Source organism: Scyliorhinus torazame, chromosome 6, assembly GCF_047496885.1.
Source record: "Scyliorhinus torazame isolate Kashiwa2021f chromosome 6, sScyTor2.1, whole genome shotgun sequence".
In the NCBI taxonomy this organism is placed as follows: Eukaryota; Metazoa; Chordata; class Chondrichthyes; order Carcharhiniformes; family Scyliorhinidae; genus Scyliorhinus; species Scyliorhinus torazame.
In genome coordinates, this window is record NC_092712.1 from 58,420,421 (window position 1) to 58,445,579 (window position 25,159).

The window sequence follows — 25,159 nt, forward strand, 5'->3', positions numbered from 1 at the left end:
CCCCTGCTTCTTGGGTTCTGAGCGGATTATGGTTTGGAAGACCTTGGCCGGGATTCTCCCTTACCCGGTGGAGCGGGGGGTCCCGGCGGGATGGAGTGGCGGGAATCACTCCGGTGTCGGACCGCCCCAAAGGTGCGGATTTCTCCGCACCATTAGGGGCCAAGCCCACACCTTGAGGGGCTAGTCCTGCTCCGGAGTGGTTGGCGCGCCGTCGGCCAGCGGGAAAGGCCTTTGGCGCCACGCCAGCCAGGGCCAAAGGGACTTTGCCGGCCAGCAGAAGTCCGCACATGCGCGAGAGCGTCAGCGGCTGCTGACGTCATCCCCGCGCATGCTCAGGGGGGGTCACTTCCGCATCGGCCATCGCGGAGGCTGTGGACGAGGCGGAAGGAAAAGAGTGCCCCCACAGCACAGGCCCGCCCGGGGATCGGTGGGCCCCGATCGCGGGCCAGGCCACCGTGGGGGCACCCCCCGGGGCCAGATCGCCCTGCGCCCCCCCCAGGACCCCGGAGCCCGCCTGCGCCGCCAGTCCCGCCGGTAAGGTAGGTGGTTTGATTCACGCTGGCGGGACTGGAATGATAGCAGCGGGACTTCGGCCCATCGTGGGCCGGAGAATCGCCGGGGGGGGGCCCGCCGACCGGTGCGGTGCGATTCCCACCCCCACGGAATTTTCAGTGCCGGAGAATTCGGTGGGGGCGGGATTCACGCCGCCCCCCCGGCAATTCTCCGACCCGGTGGGGGGGTCGGAGAATCCCGCCCCTTCTATCCCAACCGCTGTCTTCGGGCACCTCTGCCACCATCGCTTTCCTGAGTTGTTTTCGGGGGAGGAGCCTTAGGAGATCCTGCCTGTCGATGACCCTGGTGGCAGGATCAAGGCAGGCCCTGTGTTGGTTGATGGGTCATTGTCGCCCGCCGCACTCAGTATGGTAGAGGATCCAGGCCTGGAGGGCGACTAGCCCACTGTTGGGAGTGGAGGGTGCACATGAGGCTCTCTGCAGTGAGGTGCAGTGCTCACTCGTGCCTGACACTGTGTCGCCCCTCACCCCCTCTGGGGAATCCCGGAATCTGGCACATCATAATTGAAGGTTCTTTTGTTATTCTGCCTCCATAGATGGTTCGGGTAGTGCCCTATTGGACCCCCCTCCACCAACATTCTGACTCCCTCCCTCCTCACCCCCCCCCCCCCCTTTTCCCTCTCTCCCCACCACCTCCCCTTCCTTTCCCCTCTGTTGGTACAGAGGCGAGGGTATCTGGTCTCTCCAGCGCAAAGTTTAGTGCTTGTCCCATCTGTTTTTTGTGCAATAATAATCAGAGTATCCCCCCCCCCCCCCGTACGTTGGTACTGAGGGGAGGTTACCCTGTTTCTCCAATGCAAAATGAGTGTTTGTACCGTTTGGCCTTGTATAACATTTTTACTGTTTTAATAAAAAGATGTGGTCAATTCACCTACCCTGCACATCTTTTTGGATTGTGGGGGTGAGACACTGGATTAAACAGACAACTTTAAATCAATGAAAATATACCCTGTATAAACCCTGCACTGATGTAGTTGCAGTTTAAAGGAAAAGGGTGCAATTACTGGAAAAGCATCATGTGAAACTGAAACAAAACCATTGTAATTAAACAATTTTAAAGAAGCAAATATATCTTCCCACAATATTAGAATTCACAATATTGCTGAGACTTTTTCCCCATAAAGACTTGAATTTAATTTATTTTCTCAGCCTGATTCTAAATTCAGTTCTGTTACTTTTTAAGAAATGTTGTTGTGTCCCATATTCTTAACAAGGCATTTCATCGGATGACTCATGCCTTTAAGTCACTCCTCCTCATAAAAAGAAGCTGCCCTTTCACTTCTGAATCAGTTAAGGCAGCATGGCTAACAAAGGTGGTGGTTTTGCTGTCTTGGTTACTGGATTTTCACAGATTACAAAAAAAAGAATTGAAAACAAATTAGCTGCCTACTTTCAAAGCAAGAAGAAGTCAGGTGGTGGGGAATGTGATGTTGCAATTGTTGAAAATGGAGATGCCTTGGTGACTTTCTTCAAAACAGACGGTATGTTTTATTTTACATTCTATTTGTTTTGAGTTGGTGGTAAAAATATCAAATAAACTGTGGTGATTAATTCAAATTATACAACCAATGTATTCTAGTTGAGGAAATGAAACATGAAAACTGAAAGTAAATAATAACCTTAAGAAACCAAATTAAAGTTTAATTTCTAACACAAATTTGTTTACTTTTTACACTAATGTAAGATTAAACACATTGCTTAAAGTTTGAAAGAGTAAATAATTTTACTACGATGACTTCAGAATCATAGAATCACTGAACCAATTGTTTGTCAGAAACTTCCTGAAAATATTTCCACCTTCCTGTGGGCCACAGTACTAAACTCTGAAGGGCAGTGTGTCTAATAAAATTGTTTCCTGTTACTGAAGTATCAGAAATAATTTCACCAAATGCAAAAAAAACCCAAATATCTGGGTGAATTGAAACCAAAAATGGGTGAGTTTGTATAAGCTGGCATGTAAAAATTCTGAGACTTGCCCATTCCTAGTTTTAACAGAGGCAGAATGATCAATCACCCCCCCGCAGTAGGTTGATTGGTTGTTCAAACATTATGAGGCCAGTAGCTTCAAAATTACCCACCATTTTAAATTTAAATTTAAGACTGGCTCATTGGATTTCTCAGGGCTCAAATAACCCTTTGGTTAAAGTGAATCAGGGAGTGGAGTATCCAAGAGAAAGTGCCTTCCTGCTTATCTCCCAGTTTACTACTTCAGCCATCCCTTGCAATGGACATCCTGTCGGGTCTTCCAAAATGCTAGTGATCTCATCTCCGATTTGGCCAATATTCCCCACATGCATCTCCTATTTCGCCAGCTCTTCTGATCTCTCCGCTGGGGTCTGTATAATCTCCCCTGACCTTTCTAATCTCCAACCAAACTTTTGATTTCCCCGTGGTCGTTGACTTCCTCCTGAGACCCTTCCAATGTTCTCAGCCCTCCATGACCCCCATTCCTTCCATCCCCACCCACTCAGACCTCTGATCTCTTCCATGTTCCTTCACCAATTCTTCTAATTTCTCCCCAAAGTCATCGATTTCCCCCTCTGACCTTTTCAATGTTGGCTACTTCCTAAGGATTCCAAGGCCTTCAATCTGCTCCCCACCTTGAAAGGCCCTTCTTGCCACAAGGCCTCCCCCCACCCCCGCTCCCCAACCTGGCAAAACCTCTAATCCCTCCCTGCCTCCCCTCCATTTCTTGTCTCTGTTTCCCACTTGGTGCCAAAGACCTACTTGCTCAACAGCCAGTCTCAATCTGGCTGGCTGTAGCTCAGAAACAGTAACAAAAATGCTCAGTTCCTGTCATTAAGTTTCACATAACCTAACTGCAAAACAAAACACCCCACTTCCTCCCACCCCCACTCTCCACACCACACATATCACACCCACTCACAGCTTCAAGTTCACTTGCAGTCCCTGAAGTCAGACAGAGAAAAATGGATGACTCGAGGAAGCACCCCCTCCCTGGCTGTAATTACCTTTCAACTTGCCTTTTTAGCTGGGAATGCTGGTTTGAAAATCTTATTGCTCGCCAGAGACCAGAGAGTTAAAAACAAGAAGATTGAAGTTTCAGTTTCATTTCCTGTCATTTCATTTGTTTATCAGAAACTGCTTGGCAGCTGGAGTAGTGTCATAGTGATAGAAAAGTTGGATGACAACATGCAGCTTGGCATATTGAGGCCTCGCAGATGGCTGCCCTTGCTTGACCGCAAGATAAATTGCTTGGAGACAAGAGTATTTTTGTGGATACAGGAGGGGCAATCCTGCTCCTCCAGACAGAGCCTGCAAAAAGAGCTGTGCAACTAATGAGAGTTCGTACAGCGCAAATGTAACCCAAAATCAGGCAAGCTTTTTAAATCTCAGGAGCCAATTTCCTTATTGGAAGGGGCTTATCTGAAAAAAGCAAATAATTTTGACACCTCATGGCAGGACCCCTTTTAAAATACTTTGGAAGGTTGAAAACGAATGGGCAAAGAGATCTAGGAATACAGATGTATAATATATAAATTATTAAAATAGGAATTCAAATTAATAGTGTCTCAGAAAGTGCAAACAAAGTACTTTCATTCCTTTAGAGAGGAGCAGAATAAAAACACATCGGGAGGAATTCAATGGAAAAATGTCTAAGTTAATTCGTGGTAGGTTTTTCAGGGAGTTATTAAGGACTTATTATGTAGGTGTGGTAATACCAGGTATTGCGGTACCTGAGAGGTGGATGACCATTGGCTAGACCCAGGAGTCTACCATTGGCTGATGTACATAACTCCGCCCTGAGAGGCGGAGTATAAGAATCAATGCCATCCCAGCAGCCTTCACTTTCTGTATCGAAGCTGCTGGGGAACAGTTCTAGCAGATTAAAGCCTATTAGTTATGACTCCCCTCGTCTCGAGAGTAATTGCTTGCGCATCAGTAGGCAAATGCACATGGGATACTAAGAAGGCAAATGCACAGGGAATACAGGGTGATTTGATGAGGTGGATTCATAATTGGCTTAGCGGTAGGAAACAGAAGGTGATGATTGACATCTGCTTTAGTGTCTGGAAGCCAGTTTGCAGTGGCGTATCACAGGGATCTGTGCTGGGCCCCCTATTGTTTGACATTTATATAAATGAAGTTGATTGCTACGTGGGGGGTAGGAACAGTAAGTTTGCGGATGATACAAAGATTGGTCGGGTGGTTAACAATGAGGCTGAGTGTCTTGGGTTACAAGATATCGACGGGATGGTCAAATGGCCAGATAAGTGAGACATGGAATTTAATCCTGAAAAGTGTGAGGTGATACACTTTGGAAGGAGTAATTTAACAAGGAATATACTATGAAAGGTCTGACACTGGGATGTTCCGAAGAACAAAGGGATCTTGGCGTGTTTGTCCATAGATCTCTGAAGGCAGAAGGGCAGTTACTAGGGTGGTGAAAAAGGCATATGAGACATTCACTTTTATCACTCGGGGCATAAATTACAAAAGCAGGGAGGTCATGATGGAGCTGTATAGAAGTTTGGTGAGGCCGCAGCTGGAGTACTGTGTGCAATTCTGGTCGCCACATTATACGAAGGATGTGATTACACTGGAGGGGGTGCAGAGGAGGTTCACCAGAATGTTGCCTGGGATGGAACATTTAAGTTATGAAGTGAGGTTGGATGGACTTGGGTTGTTTTCTCTGGAGCAGAGAAGACTGAGGGGCGACCTGATTGAGGTCTACAAGATTATGAGGGGCATGGCCGGGGTGGATAGGGAGCAACTGTTCCCCTTAGTTGAAGGGTCAGTTACGAGGCGACACAAGTTCAAACTGAGGGATGGAGGTTTAGGGGGGGATTTGAGGGAAAACGTTTTTAGCCAGAGAGTGGCGACAGCTGGAACGCGCTGCCTGGGAGGGTGGTAGAGGTGGATTGGCTCACATCCTTTAAAAAGGACCTGGATGAGCACTTGGCATTCCATAACATTCAAGGCTATGGGCCAAGTGCTGCCAAGTGGGATTAGGTGGGCAGGTCAGGGCCTTTCATGCGTCGGTGCAGACTCGATGGGGGAAGGGCCTCTTCTGCACTGTAGCAATCTGAGTTTCCCACCGGCTCTGCCAGCAGGTTCCCGACCACTTTCCAAAGACACTTAGTCACTTTTTAGGACCTTGGAATGTTTCTCACCAGCTTAACCCACTAGAATTGTTTTCAGCGCTGGGGGGCTGAACTGCAAAATCGGGCCGCCATTTTGGGAGTGCCCCGATCTCAAGTGATCTTGTGGGTCCCCCACACCCCACACCCATGGGCAATGTTACCCCACACAAATGGACATTACCCCACCCCCACCCCCCCAAGCCCCCTTACAGCAGCCTCCCTTGCAGAACCCCTACTCGTCACCCCCCAACCTCCCAGAGGCCCCTACATATCTGCCTTGCACGCCCCCGCCCGTCAAACCTTCCCTCCATCTCATTTTATGAGTATGGGCCCCCTAGGGCCTTGACCCTTGGCAGTGGCACCTGGGCACCCTTGCACTACCAACCTGGCACCCAGCAGCGCTCCTGCCAACTTGGCAATGCCACCCAGATGCCTTGGCAATGCCCGGGTTCGGACGGATACCCAGTGGTGTTTTATAAAAGGTTCTCGGGGGTTCTGGGGCCCTTGTTTTTAAGGCCGTTTAAAGAGCCAAGGGAGTGGGGTGTGCTGACCTCGACGATATCGCTGGCCTGGAGCTCTCTAATTTTGAAGCGGAATAAGGAGCCAGAGCAGTGTGGGTCGCATAGGCCAATCTCACTGTCAAATGTGGATGCAAAGTTATTGGCCAAGGTCTTGGCCTCGAGGATTGAGGACTATTTGCCAGGTGTAATAGGGGAGGACCAGACGGGGTTCGCGAACGGGAGGCATCTGGCGGCTAATATCAGGAGGCTACTAAATGAGATAGTGATGCCCCCCCGAGGGTCGAGAGTAGGTGGTCGCCATGGGCGCGGAGAAGGCCTTCGATTGAGTGGAGTGGGACTATTTGTGGGAGGTCCTGGGGCGGTTTGGGTTTTGGCAGGGTTTCGTGGATTGGGTCCGGCTGCTGTATCAGGCACCAGTGGCGAGTGTGCGGACAAACCGGACGAGCTCAGATTATTTTAGGCTGCACTGGGAGGCAAGGCAGGGATGTCCACTCTCCCCACTGCTTTTTGTCCTGGCTATAGAGCCACTGGCGATGGCGCTGAAAGCGTCGAGGGACTGGCAGGGGATTGTACAAGGGGAGTGGGGTGGAGCACAGAGTCTCGCTTTATGCGGACGATCTGTTACTGTACATTTCGGACCCGCTGGGGGGGATTATGGGGATCCTAGAGGAATTCGGCTCGTTTTCGGGGTACAAATTGAATATGGGTAAAAGTAAGGTTTTTCCGATCTTGGCGAGGTTGCAGGAGAGGAGATTGGGAGAGATGCCATTCAAGGTGGTGTGGAGGAGCTTTCGGTATTTGGGCATTCAGGTGGCGCGGGGATGGGAGTAGCTGCAGAAGATGAATCTGGCTCGGTTGGTGGAGCAGATGAGGTGGGACTTTAGAAGGTGGGATGCGCTCCCGCTGTCACTGGCAGGGAGGGTTCAGATGGTGACGATGACGGTCCTCCCGAGGTTCTTTTTTTTTATAAACAATTTTATTGAGGCATTTTGGCATAACAAACAATACAAAACAGTGTGCAAAGAACAATCAACATAGTGCAAAAAACCAGCTCTACTCCCACAAGGACCCGCCTAACTAATCCCCTAATCTACGTTACCCGAACCCCCCCTCCCGCTCCCCCACCCCCCAACCCTGCTGACGATTAATTTTCCGCGAAGAAGTCGATAAATGGCTGCCACCGCCGGGCGAACCCTGACAGTGACCCTCTCAGAGCTAACTTAATTTTCTCCAGACCGAGAAAGCTCGCCATGTCCGATAGCCAGGCCTCCGACTTCCGGGGCTTTGAGTCCCTCCACGCCAGCAGAATTCGTCGCCGGGCTACCAGGGAAGCAAAGGCCAAAACGCCAGCCTCTCTCTCCCCCTGGACTCCCGGGTCCTCCGAAACCCCAAAAATTGCCACCTCTGGACTCACCGCCACCCTTGTTTTCAGTACCCGGGACATAACGTCCGCGAATCCCTGCCAGTAACCCCTGAGTTTTGGACATGCCCAGAACATGTGGACATGGGCCGCTGGTCCTCCTGCACATCTGGCGCACCTGTCCTCCAGCCCAAAGAATTTACTCATCCGGGCCACTGTCATGTGGGCCAGTGGACGACCTTGAATTGGATCAGGCTGAACCTAGCGCATGTTGCGGTCGTGTTTAACCTACTCAACAGGGCAGCACGGTAGCCTTGTGGATAGCACAATTGCTTCACAGCTCCAGGGTCCCAGGTTCGATTCCAGCTTGGGTCACTGTCTGTGCGGAGTCTGCACATCCTCCCCGTCTGTACGTGGGTTTCCTCCGGGTGCTCCGGTTTCCTCCCACAGTCCAAAGATGTGCAGGTTAGGTGGATTGGCCATGATAAATTGCCCTTAGTGTCCAAAATTGCCCTTAGTGTTGGGTGGGGTTACTGGGTTATGGGGATAGGGTGGCGGTGTTGACCTTGGGTAGGGTGCTCTTTCCAAGAGCCGGTGCAGACCCGATGGGCCGAATGGCCTCCTTCTGCACTGTAAATTCTATGAAACGCCTCCGCCCATAAGCCTTCTTCTATCTCACCTCCGAGCTCCTCTTCCCACTTAAGCTTCAGCTCCTCGGTCTGCATCTCCTCAGCCCCCATAAGTTCTTTATATATATATCCGAGACCCTCCCTTCTCCTACCCATCCTCTAGACATTACTCTGTCCTGGATCCCCCTAAGAGGCAGGCGTGGGAAGGATGGAATCTGTCTGCGTAGAAAGTCCCGCACCTGCAAGTACCTGAAATCATTCCCTCTCGCCAGCCCAAATTTCTCCTCCAGCGCCCTCATGCTCGGGAAGCTACCGTCTAAGAACAAATCCCCCATCCTTTCAATCCCAGCCCTCCACCATGTTCGGAACCCACCATCCATATTCCCCGGGGCAAACCAGTGATTGTCGCAAATAGGGGACCAAACTGATACTCTCACTACCCCTACGTGCCTTCTCCATTGGCCCCAGATCCGCAAAGTCGCCACCACTATAGGGCTGGTGTAGTACCGCGCCGGCGGGAGCGGCAGGGGCACCGTAACCAGGGCTGCCAAGCTGGTGCCCCTGCACGAAGCGGCCTCCATTCGCCCCCTAACCGACCCTGCATCCACCAAACACTTCCTTATCATAGCTATGTTGGCCGCCCAGTAGTAATGACTAAAGTTTGGCAGCGCCAGCCCCCCCCCCCCCCCCCGGTTCCTCTCGAGCATCAATCTCCTCACCCGCGGGGACTTTCCCGCCCACACAAATCCCATAATCATTCTATTGACCTTCTTAAAAAAGGACCGCGGAATGAAAATGGGGAGACACTGGAAGACGAACAGGAATCTCGGGAGGATCGTCATTTTAACCATCTGCACTCTCCCCGCTAGTGTCAGTGGGAGCGCATCCCACCTCCGGAACTCGACCCTCATTTGCTCCGCCAACCGAGATAAGTTCAACTTGTGCAACCGACCCAAGTCCCGCGCCACCTGTATCCCTTAGTATCTAAAACTGTCCCCTACTAGCCTGAACGTCAGCCCCCTCAACCTACCCTCCTGGCCCCTCACCTGGACGACAATCAACTCACTTTTTGCCATGTTCAGCTTATACCCCGAGAACCGGCCGAATTCCCTCCGGATTCCCATGACTTTGTCCATCCCAGCCACTGGATCTGTGATGTATAAGAGCAGGTCGTCGGCGTACAATGAAACTCTGTGTTCCACCCCCGTACCAGCCCCTTCCAGCCCCTAGAAGCTCTCAGGGCAATTGCCAGCGGCTCTATTGCTAGCGCAAACAGCAGTGGGGAGAGGGGACACCCCTGCCTTGTCCCTCGCTACAGTCTAAAATAGTCAGACGTCATCCTATTCGTCCTTACACTAGCCTCCGGAGCCTGGTACAGCAGTCTAACTCAGTCGATAAAGCCCTCCCCGAACCCACATCGTCCCAGCACCTCCCACAAATAGTCCCACTCCACCCAGTCGAAAGCCTTCTTGACATCCGTTGCCACAACTACCTCTACCTCCCCACTGTCCGGGGGCATCATGATCACACTCAGCAGCCTTCTTAGGTTGGCCACCAACTGCCTGCCCTTGATGAACCCGGTTTGATCTTCCATAATAACGTCCGGCACGCAGTCCTCAATCCTAGCAGCCAAGAGCTTGGCCAGTAATTTTGCATCTACATTGAGCAGAAAGATCGGCCTATAGGACCCACATGCCTCCAGTTCTTTGTCCCGTTTCAGTATCAGGGAGATGGTGGCCTGCGACAACGTCGGGGGCCTCCCGAGGTTCTTGTTTGTTTTCCAGAGCCTCCCAATCTTCATTCCCAAGGCGTTTTTCAGGAGAGTGAATGCAGTGATCTCAGGGTTTGTGTGGGCTGGTAAAACCCCACGGGTGAAGAAAGTGCTGCTGGAGCGGGTTCGAGGGTGGGGGGCGGCTGGCTCTTCCAAACTTTATAAATTACAACTGGACGGCGAATGTAGCGATGGTCAGGAAATGGGTAGTGGGGGAGGAATCTGTGGGGGAGCGGATGGAGGCAGCCTCATGTAAGGACACTAGTTTGGGGGCACTGTTAGCAGCGCCTCTGCCCTTCTCACCGGCCAGGTACACCAAAAGCCCGGTAGTGGTCCCCTAAGGGTGTGGGGACAGTGGCGACAGCACATGGGGCCGGAGGGGGCGTCGGTGTGGGCACCGATATGTGGCACCAGTTTGCTCCGTGGGAGCTGGATGGGGGGTTTCGGGGATGGCAGTAGGCGGGGATCGAGCAGTTTGGGGATCTGTTTATAGATGGGGGTTTTCCATGCTTAGAAGAGTTGAAGGAGGAGTTTAAGCTGCCCAGTGTGAACGGGTTTCGCTACTTGCAGGTGATGGACTTTGTGCGGAGGCAGGTATCGACTTTCCCGCACCTATCACCCCAAGGGCTACAGGATAAGGTAATGTCAAAAACGGGAGTGGGGGATGGGAAGATATCAGAAATCTAGAAAGAGCTCATGGAGTGGGAGGGAGCCCCGATAGGGGAAGTGAAGCAAAAGTGGGAGGAAGAGCTGGGTAGGGAGTTGGAGGCTGGGTTGTGGGAAGATGCATGAGGTGAGCCAATGCGTCCTCATCGTGTGCCAGGCACAGCCTTGTACAATTCAAGGTGGTCCATAGGGCGCACATGACTGTGGCCCAGATGAGCAGCTTCTTTGAAGGGGTGGAGGATGGGTGTGTGCGGGTCGGCCTGCGAATCATGTCCATATGTTTTGGGCATGTCCGAAGCTAAGGGGATTCTACCAGGGGTTTGCGGACGTAATGTCGGAGATTCTGAAAGTAAGGGTGGTTCCGAGTCCAGAGGTGGCGATTTTTGGTGTGTCAGAAGATCCGGGAGTCCAGGGGACGGGAGAGGCCAATGTCTTGGCCTTTACGTCCCAGGTAGCCCGGAGACGGATTTTGTTGACATGGAGGGACTCGGAGCCTCCGAAGTCGGGGTTCTGGGTCAGCGACATGGCTGGGTTTCTCAGGCTTGAGAAGATCAAGTTCGCCCTGAAGGGATCGATGCTGGCGTTTACCCGGAGGTGGCAGCCGTTTATTGACTTCTTTGAGAAAAATGAAGCTGTTAGCAGTCGGGGAGGCATGGGGAGTTGGGCAAGGTGGGGGAAGATTGGTGGGGAATTGGGGAGTTGTTGATGTACACCACGCTGGCTGGGTTTTGTTGTTGGTTTTGTGTGTGGTTGCTTATTTTGTTGATTTTATAATACAAATGCCTTAATCAAATACTTTTTTTAAAAAAGGAAGCTGGCATGGGAGAAGGAAATAGAGTATGTATGACATCTGGTGGTGGCCATGGTGTGAGTGGTCACACACAGGGCAGCTCCTGCTTGAAGGCACAGGAAAGAGCTCTTTTACCCGACACTGGGTGGAGTTTTGATGAAAAGGCGTAGGTGAATGTTGGAGGGGTAGTTTTCCCCGGGAGTGGTATTTCTGCTGGTTAACAGACCCGGCAGAAAACAGTGAGAGACCAGGCTAAATAATTGGAGCAGCCCTGTACTGCAGCAGCAGCCACTGCAAGCATGCAGGCGGGGCAAGGGCTGATGCAAGCTGGAAGGCCCCAGATGGAGCAGCTGATGGCTTTTATTAAGAGGAATTCTACCAGCAAAGGAAGGAAATGTGTGAAGGTCACTCAAAGGCCATTGAAGGAGCTGTGGCACCCCTGAAACATTCTTTGGAATGGGCGGAGAAGTGTTTGGAGGTGCAGAGGTCGCAGATTCGGGAGATCGAAGGAGTGATCTCTGACCACAGCGATCGTGTGGTGGCTCTGGAGGCGGAGGTTGGGCTCCTAGGGGACTTCTGTAAAATGTTGAGGGCAAAGGTGGAGGTGCAGGAAAATACCTTGAGAAAGCAGAACCTGTGAATAATGTGTTGCCTTTTCTTTTACTTTGTCTTTTCTGTGGCTCTGTTCCAATTATGGCAATCAGTGAGTTTGCCTTCTTTCGATGTTATCTATGTCCGAATGCTTATAGAGTCGCCAGGTATCGAATGATACCACCACAAGTTTCAACCGGCTATCGGTCAAAGAGCCAAACATCAGTTTGCGAGCACTCTCGCAGCCTGTGGTCGATGGGCTGAGTGGGCGGACAATTTCTCCGTCCTCTGCAAACTATGTGGGGGATAGCAACCAAAGGGTTGCCGGAAAGGGCAAAAGTTGTGGCAAAAAGCATTCTTTAAACCACAGGACTAGAAAAGAACAGCAAAAGAGTTTTGAAAACAAGTATCTGAATGGGGTGGTGCGTATGATCCGTGGCAGGGCAAGAATGGGTGGGATCCCCGGGTAGGGCGGTGATCAGTGCCGTTGCTCTACTACCCGAGCTTGGCTGACCAAATGCATAGGGGGTCCCCAGGCAGGGCGGGGATAAGTGCCGTTACTCCACTGCCTGAGTGACCTTCCAAGAGCAGAACGAATTTGTAACTATATGGGCTCCAGACAAACTTGTTTCATTAACTGCCATGTGGCGTCGGAAGAGTAATTATGAGTGCATCAAGAAATTTGGTGTGAGACCGAAAGAAGAAACTGTATCAAAAATATTAGTGAGATTGACACGAATAGTCGCACAAATAACAAACCTTCAACATTTAAAAATAACAAATTAAGGAAAGAAAAGCGGGCAGGCTCCATCAGAGAACAGGACACCGTAAATGTCGATCGGTTCCTGACTCTCATCATCTGGACACCTCAACGTTCCATTTCAAAAAGATTTTCAAAGGGGTTACCATGGTGTGAGTCAGACTCTGAGTCATCACCATCTCCCGGGTGCCAAACTTGCTCATGGAGTTTGCGTGCTAACGCGGCGTGTGCCGATGTGGGGTCCATTTCATCACTCCTCGTCAGGCAACAGGAATTGTCACGGTGTCAGTGCCTCATGTTCCGTAGGGAGGATGCAAGGGGGCTGTCGCTATCATAAGACCAGAAGACATAGGAGCAGAAGTAAGGCCATTCGGCCCACCGAGTCCACTCCACCATTCAATCATGGCTGATTTCAACTCCGTTTACCCGCTCTCTCTCCATAGCCCTTAATTCCTCGAGAAATCAAGAATTTATCAACTTCTGTCTTAAAGACACTCAACGTCCCGGCCTCCACCGCCCTCTGTGGCAATGAATTCCACAGACCCACCACTCTCTGGCTGAAGAAATTTCTCCTCATCTCTGTTCTAAAGTGACTCCCTTTTATTCTAAGGCTGTGCCCCAGGGTCCTAGTCTCCCCTGCTAATGGAAACAACTTCCCTACGTCCACCCTATCTAAGCCATTCATTATCTCGTAAGTTTCTATTAGATCTCCCCTCAACCTCCTAAACTCCAATGAATATAATCCCAGGATCCTCAGACGTTCATCGTATGTTAGGCCTACCATTCCTGGGATCATCCGTGTGAATCTCCGCTGGACCCGCTCCAGTGCCAGTATGTCCTTCCTGAGGTGTGGGGCCCAAAATTGCTCACAGTATTCTAAATGGGGCCTAACTAATGCTTTATAAAGCTTCAGAAGTACATCCTTGCTTTTATATTCCAAGCCTCTTGAGATGAATGACAACATTGCATTTGCTTTCTTAATTACGGACTCAACCTGCAAGTTTACCTTTAGAGAATCCTGGACTAGGACTCCCAAGTCCCTTTGCACTTCAGCATTATGAATTTTGTCACCGTTTAGAAAATAGTCCATGCCTCTATTCTTTTTTCCAAAGTGCAAGACCTCGCACTTGCCCACGTTGAATTTCATCAGCCATTTCTTGGACCACTCTCCTAAACTGTCTAAATCTTTCTGCAGCCGCCCCACCTCCTCCATACTACCTGCCCCTCCACCTATCTTTGTATCATCGGCAAACTTAGCCAGAATGCCCCCAGTCCCGTCATCTAGATTGTTAATATATAAAGAGAACAGCTGTGTCCCCAACACTGAACCCTGCGGGACACCACTCGTCACCGGTTGCCATTCCGAAAAAGAACCTTTTATCCCAACTCTCTGCCTTCTGCCTGACAGCCAATTGTCAATCCATGTTACTACCTTGCCTCGAATACCATGGGCCCTTATTTTACTCAGCAGTCTCCCGTGAGGCACCTTATCAAAGGCCTTTTGGAAGTCAAGATAGATAACATCCATTGGCCCTCCTTGGTCTAACCTATTTGTTATCTCTTCAAAGAACTCTAACAGGTTTGTCAGGCACGACCTCCCCTTACTAAATCCATGCTGACTTGTCCTAATCCAACCCTGCACTTCCAAGAATTTAGAAATCTCATCCTTAACAATGGATTCACCGAGGTTAGGCTAATTGGCCTATAATTTTCCATCTTTTTCCTTGTTCCCTTCTTGAACAGGGGGGTTACAACAGCGATTTTCCAATCCTCTGGGACTTTCCCTGACTCCAGTGACTTTTGAAAGATCATAACTAACGCCTCCACTATTTCTTCAGCTATCTCCTTTAGAACTCTAGGATGTAGCCCATCTGGGCCCGGAGATTTATCAATTTTTAGACCTCTTAGTTTCTCTAGCACTTTCTCCTTTGTGATGGCTACCATATTCAACTCTGCCCCCTGACTCTCCTGAATTGTTGGGATATTACTCATGTCTTCTACTGTGAAGACTGACGCAAAGTACTTATTCAGTTCCTCAGCTATTTCCTTGTCTCCCATCACAAAATTACCAGCGTCATTTTGGAGCGGCCCAATGTCAACTTTTGCCTCCTGTTTGTTTTTAATGTATTTAAATAAACTTTTACTATCATTCCTAATGTTACTGGCTAGCTTACATTCAAATTTGATCCTCTCTTTCCTTATTTCTCTCTTTGTTATCCTCTGTTTGTTTTTGTAGTCTTCCCAATCTTCTGACTTCCCACTACTCTTTGCCGCATTATAGGCTTTCTCTTTTGCTTTGATGCATTCCCTAACTTCCTTTGTCAGCCATGGCTGCCTAATCCCCCCTCTGATAACCTTTCTTTTCTTTGGGATGAACCTCTGTACTGTGTTCTCAATTACTCCCAGTAACTCCTGCCATTGCTGTTCTACTGTCTTTCCCACTAGGCTCTGCTCCCAGTCGATTTTTGTCAGTTCCTCCCTCATGCCCTTGTAGTTACCTTTATTTAACTGTAACACCTTTACATCTGATTCTACCTTCTTTCTTTCAAATTGGAGATTGAATTCGACCATATTATGATCACTGCCTCCTAAGTGTTCCCTTACTTTAAGATCTTTAATCAAGTCTGGCTCATTACATAACACTAAGTCCAGAATGGCCTGTTCCCTCGTGGGCTCCATCACAAGCTGTTCCCAAAAGCCCTCCTGTAAACATTCAATGAATTCCCTTTCCTTGGGTCCACTGGCAGCATTATTTATCCAGTCCACCTGCATATTGAAGTCCCCCATGATCACTGTGACCTTGCCTTTCTGACATGCACTTTCTATTTCATGGGTGCATTTTGTGCCCCCGGTCCTGACCACTGTTAGGAGGCCTGTACACAACTCCCATTATGGTTTTTTTGCCTTTGTGGTTCCTCAACTCTACCCACACAGACTCCACATCATCTGACCCTATGTCGTTTAGTGCTATTGATTTAATTTCATTCCTAATTAACAAGGCAACCCCGCCCCCTCTGCCCACCTCTCTGTCTTTTCGATAGGTTGTGAATCCCTGGATGTTTAAATGCCAGTCCTGAACCCCCTGCAACCATGTCTCTGTGATACCTACCACATCATACCTGCCAGTCACAATCTGGGCCACAAGCTTATCTACCTTGTTCCGCACACTGCGCGCATTTAAATATAGCACCTTTAATTCTCTATTGACCGTCCCTTTTTGTTTTCTTAATGTGGTGGACCTTGGTTTACTGAGCCTTTCCATACACTGTCATATTTTGTGGGATGGGGACAATCGTAACCACTCTTGAGTTTTGTCTGTTCGTGTTTTTTTGTATTCCTAAGCAGCTACGCTCCCCGCTGATTACTTCACCTCTTGGTTCCCTGATTTTCCCTATCGTCGGGTGGCGAGTCAGGTTCCGGTGTGGGTAAATAAACCGTTTCAAAGAGGCTGAGCATATCGTGGTTGGGGTCTCTGGGCCTGTAATGAGTGGCGCCTGGTTTGAGGGATCTTTGTTCGGGTCTCTCAGGGGCTTCGGTAGTGCTGTCGTTGTCGCTAGCAGCCGAATCAAGCGTCAGGGTGGAATTTGATTCTGGGGGCATGGTCAAGGTTGTGCCTGTGGATGTGCTGCTGCTGCTGGGGGAGGGGGAACTCGGGTTGTCAGTGGGCGGGTCCTCATTGTCTGCCATCGCCAATGAGAGGTGGTGCGAGTGGCTGCACTGCGTTCCATAAACCTTGAGCTGATTTACATGGAACCATCCTGATTTTCCGTTTGGATACGTGATTTTATTAACTGAGGGGCTTACTTTGTCCGAGATTGAATAGGGTCCTGCAAATTTAGGGGAGAGGAATGAGCTGGGGTTGTATAAGGTGATCATTACTTGCTGTCCGACTGTATACTCTGTCGGGTGCGCTGTTTTATCAAAGCAGGCCTTACTCTGCTTTCGTTTAGCGCCTAGTCGAACAGCTGCAGCGAGCTGTGCTGCTTTAATATTCTCTACCATGTGCTGGACTGCTTTCTCATGGGTCAGGGCGGTGACTGCGGGGCTGGCCAAATCAAGTCCGAATAAGTATTCGGTACCCTTGATGGATCGTCCGGTCATGAGGGTATGGGGGGTATATCCTGTAGAGCTCGACACTGTGTTTCTAATAAACATCAGTGCGAATGGGAGCACTGTGTCCCATGTTGTGTTGTGCTGCTGCACCATTTTCCTAAGTGTGGCCTTTAGTGTCCGATTCATGCACTCCACAATGCCGCTGGACTGTGGGTGATGGGCAATGTGGAACTTTTGTTTAATCCCAAATATCGTCATCACATTTTTCATGACCCTTCCTGTAAAGTGGGAACCTTGATCCGACTCAATACTGCGGGGGAGTCCCCATCTCGTAAAAATTTGCTCTGTTAACATCTTCGCTGTGGACTTGGCTGTGTTTGTTCTCGAGGGGAACGCCTCGACCCATTTCGTAAATGTGTCGATCACTACTAACACATACTTGTATCCATTTCTGCAGGGGGGGAGGGGACCAATATAATCCAATTGGAGGTTTGTCCACGGGCCATTTACAGGGCGGGTGTGTCGTAGCTGGGCTTTTTTTGCAAACAATCGGAGTTGTTCTGAGCACAAATTAAACAGTTCTCGACATAATGGGACAGGACGTTTTTCAAATCTGGCCACCAGCAGAGGGGTCTGAGGTGGGCAAGGGTGGATTCAATCCCTTGGTGTCCATGTCCTTCATGGAACTTGCAAATTATCTCATTCCTGTCCTGGGTGGGAACTACATAAATTCCATCTTTTAAAACGATTCCCTCATAGACCGTCAAAGAGTTCCTAAACTTTTCATAGGGAGCTGGGAAGTTCCCTTTCAAAATCTCTTTTAATGCGTCGTCTTCTTTTTGTGCCTGGGCTAGGTCTTGGATGTTGGTCTGTGAGACCTGAACTGCGTGTACTGGGGCACTCTCGCGGGGTTGCCAAAAGTGGCCATGTCGTGAGCCTGCCTTCGCTACGGCATCAGCTTTCACATTACCGGGTGGGGAGGAGCGATGGTGACTTCTTACTTTGATGATGCCGTATTTCCTGCCTTTAGCTGTCTGAAGGATATGTTTGAGCAGTGGGGCTGAGGGTAGAGGTTTTCTGTCTGCGGAAATAAATCCTCTCGATTCCCACAGGGGTAGGAATTCCGTTAGGCTGTTGCAGACGTATAAACTGTCCGAATAAATATCTGCAGGGGTTGGGAATGAATCGGGGTGCTGGACAATGTAAGCAATGGCTGCTAACTCGGCTGCCTGCGAACCTAAGTGTCCAGGCAACTATAAAGCTATCGCTTCTAAAGTGCGTCCTTGCGCGTCCTCTACATAATTACCATAGCCTGTTATCCTTTTTCCTTCAAGAACTGTGGAGGATCCATCTACATAAATTCTCAGTGCTTTGTCTGTGGGCTGGGTCCGATACTTGTCTTTATTGGTATCGACTTGGGAACAAAGGGGCCTGTGCTGTGCGCGGGGGCTATGATCTCGCACTCATGTGGGATTCCTGCATAGTGCAAATTATCAGCCAGAAACGTGTGTGTTTTTGTTCATTTTACAGTGATGTAACGTCCCTGTAGGAGTTGGGTCTATCGCGCTGCGCGAATTTGGCTTACTGTGCCGTCTTTTAGTCTGCCGTCCAATAAAAGCTGTGTCGGGGTGTGCTCAGTTAAAATGGTTACTGGGTTGAGTCTGGTTATGTACGAGAAGTACTGTACCGTCCAGAAAATTGCTAACAGGTGCCTCTCGCAGGCTGAAAATCCTTGTTCGATCGGATCTAAGACTCGTGAGGCATAGGCTACGGGTCCGAGACGATTCGTGCCTTTCCTGCAGGAGTGCGGCCGAAAGGGTTCGGTCTGTGGTCGCGACCTCTATCGCGTACGGGGAGTGGGGATCTGGGGCTTGCAAAGCAGGGGCTGTACTCAGGGCGCGTTTCAATGCATCCATGGCATCTGTGTGCTGTGGAAGCCATTTCCATGGGGCCTGTTTCTTTAGTAGCTCGGAAAGTGGGGACGCTTTTGTGGCAAAACCATCTATATGGTTCCGACAATATCCAACCAGTCCTAAAAATGACCGGAGTGCTGTAATGTTTTGGGGCAAGGGCAAATTTACAATGGAATCAATGCTTTTGAGTTCTATTTCACGCTTCCCATGCAAAATGACCGTACCTAAATATGTGACTTTTTCCTGAAGGATTTGCTCTTTCTTGGGGTTAATTTTACATCCAATCATCGTAAGGAGTTGTAATAATTCAGAAAGAAGCGAGATGTGCTCTTCCTTGGACGTCTTTAGGAGCAAGACGTCCACATACTGAACAAGGCATTCGGGGCGGGAAAATTGAGATAAACCGTTTGCCAATTGTCTGTGAAAAATGGAGGGGGAGTTGTGGAAGTCTTGTGGAAGGCACGTCCACGTGTACAGCTGTCCCTGGAAGGTGAACGCAAATTTATACTGGCATGCTTTGTCCAGTGGTATGGACCAAAAGCCATTACAGAAATCTAATACCGAAATTTTTTTCGACTGGCGTCCCTGCATCAACATGGTCTCGGGACTCGTGGCAACGGTGGGGGCTGTTAGGGGAGTCACTTTGTTCAGTTCTCTGTAGTCGATGGTCAGTCGTCATGATCCATCGGGTTTTCTTACTGGCCAAATCGGGGCATTATTTGTCGATGCAAAGGGTCGAATCACGCCTTGATTCAACAAACTTTGAATTACCTTGGCTATCTCCCCCTCGGCTTGCTGGGGGAAGCCGTACTGTTTCTGGGGCTTGGGGTCAGGACCTGTAATGTTTACTACACCTGGGATTTTGCCGCAGTCGTGCTTGTGCTGGGCAAATGCTGTTTTATGTCTTTTCAAGACCTCTCTAACCGCTTTGTCTGTGGTAATGGTTTGTGGATCAAACCAATACTCTCCTACTGAGCTGATTCTATGGGCATAATCTCCTACTGTGAGCGTGGTGGGGGCTCGCGCTGCTCTAGCCATTTTCCATATGCATTGGTTGAGTGGGTCGAATGAAAGGTTGTGTGTGCTCATGAAATCGATGCCTAGGATGTGTTCTGCTGCCTGGGGCAAGTCTACTAAAACAACCAAATGCTTTGTCCTAATATTACCGAGCATTACATCCACAGGGGCTGTGATGTGTCCCTGCTGGAGGTGACCTGTAAAGCCACTAAGGGTAATGGTATCCGTAGTGGGCCATATCTCTTTCTGGTACATGATGGAGGAGTTTAACATGATTCGGGACCCTCTTGTGTCCCAAAGGAACTCTACGGGGTGTCCCCGGACTCTGCCTGCAACGACCGGTCTTCCGGACTTAACCCAAAGGGTATCGCAGACCCAAGTTGGGGAGCCCGAACACCATCAATCAGTGCCATCCATGGCCAAATTATCTGGTCGGACGCTAACGCTGTGAATGGGCCGGGTATTGTTTCTGGGGGGGGGGCGTTTGGGTGCTGATTCCTTTGCTGCTTCTGGGGGGCTTGACATTCTCAGGTGTAATGTCCTTTCTGTCCGCAATTATAGCATTCCTGTGTCTTGGGGTGCTGCGCTGTACCTCTGCCTTCTACCCATGCGGGGTCTTGGTGAGCTCTTACTGGATTCATGGTGGCGTCTACTCTCTCATGCTCTGTCTTTTTCTGTACAGACTGTTCCGAAGCTCTGGACAATCGTTTCAGAACCCACACTTCATTGTGTGCTGGGTCTGAGGGGGCGTAACTGGTGCATGCCTTCTGTCCTGCATCTGTGGCATGGGATACTAACGTACGGGTCCATTTGGCCGTATCGTCTGCTGATAAATGGGCGCGGGCTAACTCACCAAATACAGCAGTAAAATGGATCCAAAGACGTCCAGCAAACGCAGTTGAATGCTCTCCCTTTTTCTGCCTGCATCGGTTGAGTCCGTCTACCAGATCTCCTCTGTTATATCCGATGGTGTCTAAAATGGCCGTTTTCATTTCTTGGAGGCTACCTCCTCCTACATTTTGTGGGTCGGGAAGGGCTGAACTAACTGAGGGGTCTAAGCACATAGCTATGAGCTTAACCTGTTCCGGTTCGTCTAAACCATACATGAGGGTTTGTTGTTATACTAACTCGAAAAAGTGATATGGGTCCGATGTGGGGTGGAAAGTCTCTATCTTCTCGCGGGCATCTCGTAACTGGGTGATCGTTAATGGGGTGGCGTACACAAAATCGGGTTGGCCTTCCGTGGTAACCCTGCGCTGTGTGGTAATGGGGTTCATTGGGTTGGGTGCTTCCTGTGCATTCAGTGGTGTGGGTGCTTTTCTTTTCGGGGCCTGGGGGCTCTATTTTGATTCTCGGTCTCGCTTACGTACAGTTGGGCCGTTTCACTGAGTTCCTGGTCTAGCTGTGGGCCAAAGGTGTCTCTAAACCCACTTTGAACAGATAGCAGGGATTGCAACCTTGTAATTTGCTGCCTGCATTTGGCATGATCCACCGAACTCTGCCTCTGTTCCATGGTGGAACTGTGGAGTGCTCAGAGGGCTGCCTTAGATCATCGCACTGTTTCCTTAACTGCTGTACCTGATTCTCTGTCTCTTCTCTTACCATTACAGCACGTTGTGTGTCCTGGTAGGCCTTATCGTACTGGATTTGGAAGCTGCTCAGGTGGGCGAGACAGGATTGATGTGCCCTCTTGACATCATCCATTTCCTTGTCCTTCGCTGCTAACTGCTCCCGGAGCTGCACATTTAATCTCTCGCTTTCACATAAATCTCCCTCTCTACTTTTCTCCTCTCATCAAGCTGCTTGCGGAGTGTCCTCACGGCATCCTCTGTGCCTCGCAATTGTGCCAGACAGGACACAATTGCCATTGGCTTACGAACCTTAGCCAAACTCTTTTTAGGGATCTCAGTCAGGCTGTCCCACCAAGTCTGTCCTATGCTGCCAGGACCTGTATCTTAATTTGCGCAAAGCTCAGACCATAGGGGCCATCCTTTCCCCTTTAGGTATCTCCTAATCTCTTCTTCCCATACGGGACACTGTTCTGATCTATTGGTCGCTGCGACCTCGGGCTCTTGTAGATGCATAAGGCGTTCCGTTGCCTTCATGGCCATCCCTACAAATACTTCTGACTCCCAGAAATTTGGGACAAGGGGAATAAAGCGGTGGTGCAATCACAGGTACGGCTTGAGCTATTTTCCAGTTTACGCAACTCCCGAAAGTTTCACGCAACAATATGTAGCGAGTTTACCTTCTATCCCTTTGTTAGTACGCATGCAAATTACACACTTCCGAATTCTGCAGGTTTGATCGATACTGGTTTCGCTTGTGGTTTCTTTTACTTTGCCAATTTGGATTCTAATTCAAATACTTTTGTGGGTTCTCTCGGAGTGACAAGGCCACTTCTGGGTCGAGTCCCGTCAGATGTCGCCAATAACTGTTGCCTTTTCTTTAACTTTGTCTTTTCTGTGGCTCTGTTCCAATTATGGCAATCAGTGAGTTTGCCTTTCTTTCTATGTTATCTATGTCCGAATGCTTAGAGTCGCCAGGTATCGAATGATACCACCACAAGTTTCAACCGGCTATCGATCAAACAGCCAAACACCAGTTAGTTAGTTCAAGGTCAAGGCTACTTTATTTACACACATTTAATCATGCAACATAAACACTAATAATTAACTACATCTATCAACTAAGACAACCTGTACTTAACTTCGGGCACCCGGCTTAGGTCAGAGAACAGTGGCCGCTGTTCAACTGTGGATCTCTCTGGTTCGAAAGAGTAACTGCTGCTCAGCTGGGCTCATCTGTCTGTCTGGTAGCGGGCGTTGAACTTGGACTTGCAGCAATTGGCGATGGCCGAGACCGGGGTACCAAGGCCAAGAGAGAGCGAACATATGGCGAACTCTTCTTCTTATACTCGGGGGGTATACTCTTTTGGGCGGTCCTTCAATTTGGGCCTTACTAATTGGGTGATCCCTGATCACTCCGTTCGATTCGTTAGCCAATAAGTGGGCAGGGATCTGGATGGCTGGGTGTGTTCCAAGCGGTCATTGTGGTCATTGTTTGTGTTTCCCTTGAACAGGGAGTGGCGCCAAAATGTCTGGGACTGTCCCGGTTGCTTGAGTACCAGTCCCTTGTTTTGGTGAAGATGGGCCATCAAATGCTAATTGGCCCCATTAACATGCTAATTGGATGGAGTTTCGCTACCGTCTGGGTTTCTTGCTTACGAATATGCATTTCAGGCTCTGAGCCTGCCTGAGTCTTGGCTTGTCCATTTTACCCGCCAGGCTTTGCGAGTTTCTCTGTACCTAGTTGGAAGTGGTCATCCCAGATGGCTACAAGTGAGCCTGCCTGAAGAAGTGGAAGGTGTGAGTGCCACGAGGTACGTCTCGAAGATGCTGGCGGGGCTGGTGGCAGAAGGGGTGCTAGATGAGGTGCCTGAAGTGGACCAAGCTCATAGGTCCCTGAGGCATAAGCCTAGAGCTGGAGAGCCGCTGCGGGCGGTGATCGTGAGACTCCACAAATTTGTGGAGAAAGAGAGGATTTTGCGATGGGCCAGGGAGAAGCGTACCTGCGACTGGGAGGGGAATAAGGTCCGATTTTATCAGGACATTGGAGCCGAGTTGGCAAAGCGACGGGCAGGGTTCAACAAGGCCAAGGCCGTGCTGTACCAGCAGCAGATCAGGTTTGGGGTGCTCTACCCGGTGAAATTCTGGGTGATGTTCGGAGGCCGGGAGTACTATATCGAGACCCCAGAAGCGGCTGAAGACTTCATTAAGGAGCATAAACTGGGGGATAACTGAGCGGACAATGCTTGGGAACCGGGATGCTGGCACTTTGTAATGCTTGGGAGCATGTTTGAAGTGGGGGTAGAGATTGGCGGATTTTTGTCTTTTTGGGGCAGGGGGTTTGCTGTTTACTGTTGGGGTTGTAGGGGTGAAAGGTTTATGTGGGGATGTCCGTTCCCCCCCCCCTCCCCTTGTATGAGACTGTTTGTGTTTAACATTTGTTTGCTTTTGGAGAAGGCTGCCTGGAGTTTAGAAGTCTTTGTTTGGGTGGGGGAGGGCAAGGTCAGTGTGGTGAACATATTATAGTAACCATTCACCACTGTACTACATTATACCACGCTGTTGCCTATGTGGACTCCACCTATGGACCATTGTACCGTACTACACTGATTGTATCATGTTGGTGCCCTTGTGGGCTCCGCCCCTGGCTCCGCCCCCTTGAGGGGAGGTATAAAGAGCAGCTGCCCTGTAGGCGGCTCTCATTGCAGAGCAGTCGCAGGCAGGCACTGTTCTAGTTGATTAAAGCCTCTGTTCACTTCAACTCTCTAGTGCGAATGGATGGTCGCATCAGTCAGCAGGGAATATTCTGCCTTGGGCTGAGAAGTGGGGGGTGGGAAGGGAAGGTCATTGGGAGGTGCCTTTGGGCAGGGGCTGCCACGCTAGCAGGTTATGCTGGTGAACGGTAATGGGGGAGACGGCTGAGAGGGGTGGCCGGGGTAGGGGGAGGGGGGTTGTTGCGATGTGGCAGGGAGTGAGAGAGGACATAGTCAGGTACGAAGGAAGGGGCCATCTGGGATGGGTTAGGTATAGGATGGAATTAAGGAAGATGACGGACGGGAGAGGGGAGCTTGAAAGTGGGGGTGGCCTTTCTGCAAGGAGACACACCTCCGTGTGAAGGACCAGGTTATGTTAAGGAAGGGGTGGGTTGGGCAGGTTTTTCACTCGGTTTGATTTGAAATCAAAAAGGGGGTGAGGGATCTGGGCGGGAGATGTGTGATTGTGAGTGGGGTATTGGAAGGGTGTTGGTAAATGTGTATGCCCCAAATTGGGATGATGTGGGTGATGCACTACCAATTACGACGAGACGAGAGTAGAATGTAATCGAGGCTTTATTACGCTGAGATGTGTGACCTCCTACAGCAGCTTACGAAATGGCTGCTATCTGGAGATTTATTCACATTTATCCTCCGCCTCCTGGGCGGAGCCAGCAGAAGGGATCTACCCCCATACCTGTAGTACACGGGCCTTACAGTAATACCCATATATACAATACAATACAACAGTGGTGACTACCACATTCACCCCCTGTTAAAAATGAGTCCAGCGGGGGTGGTGGAAGACTATATACATACAGATTGGTTTTAAAATTACAGAGAAGGTTACAAATTTAGACAATCGGGCACCTTGATCTATCGTTGAGAGCGCCGCAGTGCTGGTGGCAACTCAGGCGTCGGCTTGGTCTTCGGTGACTCCGGGAGCGTGTCGAAATCCTCTTCATCCCCGGGTGGGAGCAAGGGGAGGACGGATTGTCCTGGAGCGGGGGCTGCGGTGGGGCACGCCGGGGGAGGGGAGGGTGGCACCAGGGCAGGGGTGGGGGTGTGTGGGGACCCAGTTGGTGCCAGA

At 50.0% G+C, this 25,159-nt stretch overlaps 1 protein-coding gene across 2 annotated transcripts in view; it reads left to right on the forward strand.

Moving 5' to 3' along the window:
* The first annotated feature begins 1,858 nt into the window (after positions 1-1,858).
* The window catches only part of LOC140424806 (protein mono-ADP-ribosyltransferase PARP14-like), a 163,375-nt gene continuing 140,074 nt past the window's right edge, over positions 1,859-25,159 (forward strand). For both annotated transcript variants that reach the window (XM_072508229.1, XM_072508230.1), the window contains exon 1: positions 1,859-2,053. In XM_072508229.1, the coding sequence (XP_072364330.1) occupies positions 1,873-2,053 (181 nt within the window). In that variant the 5' untranslated portion in view covers positions 1,859-1,872. The remainder of the gene's footprint in view (positions 2,054-25,159) is intronic.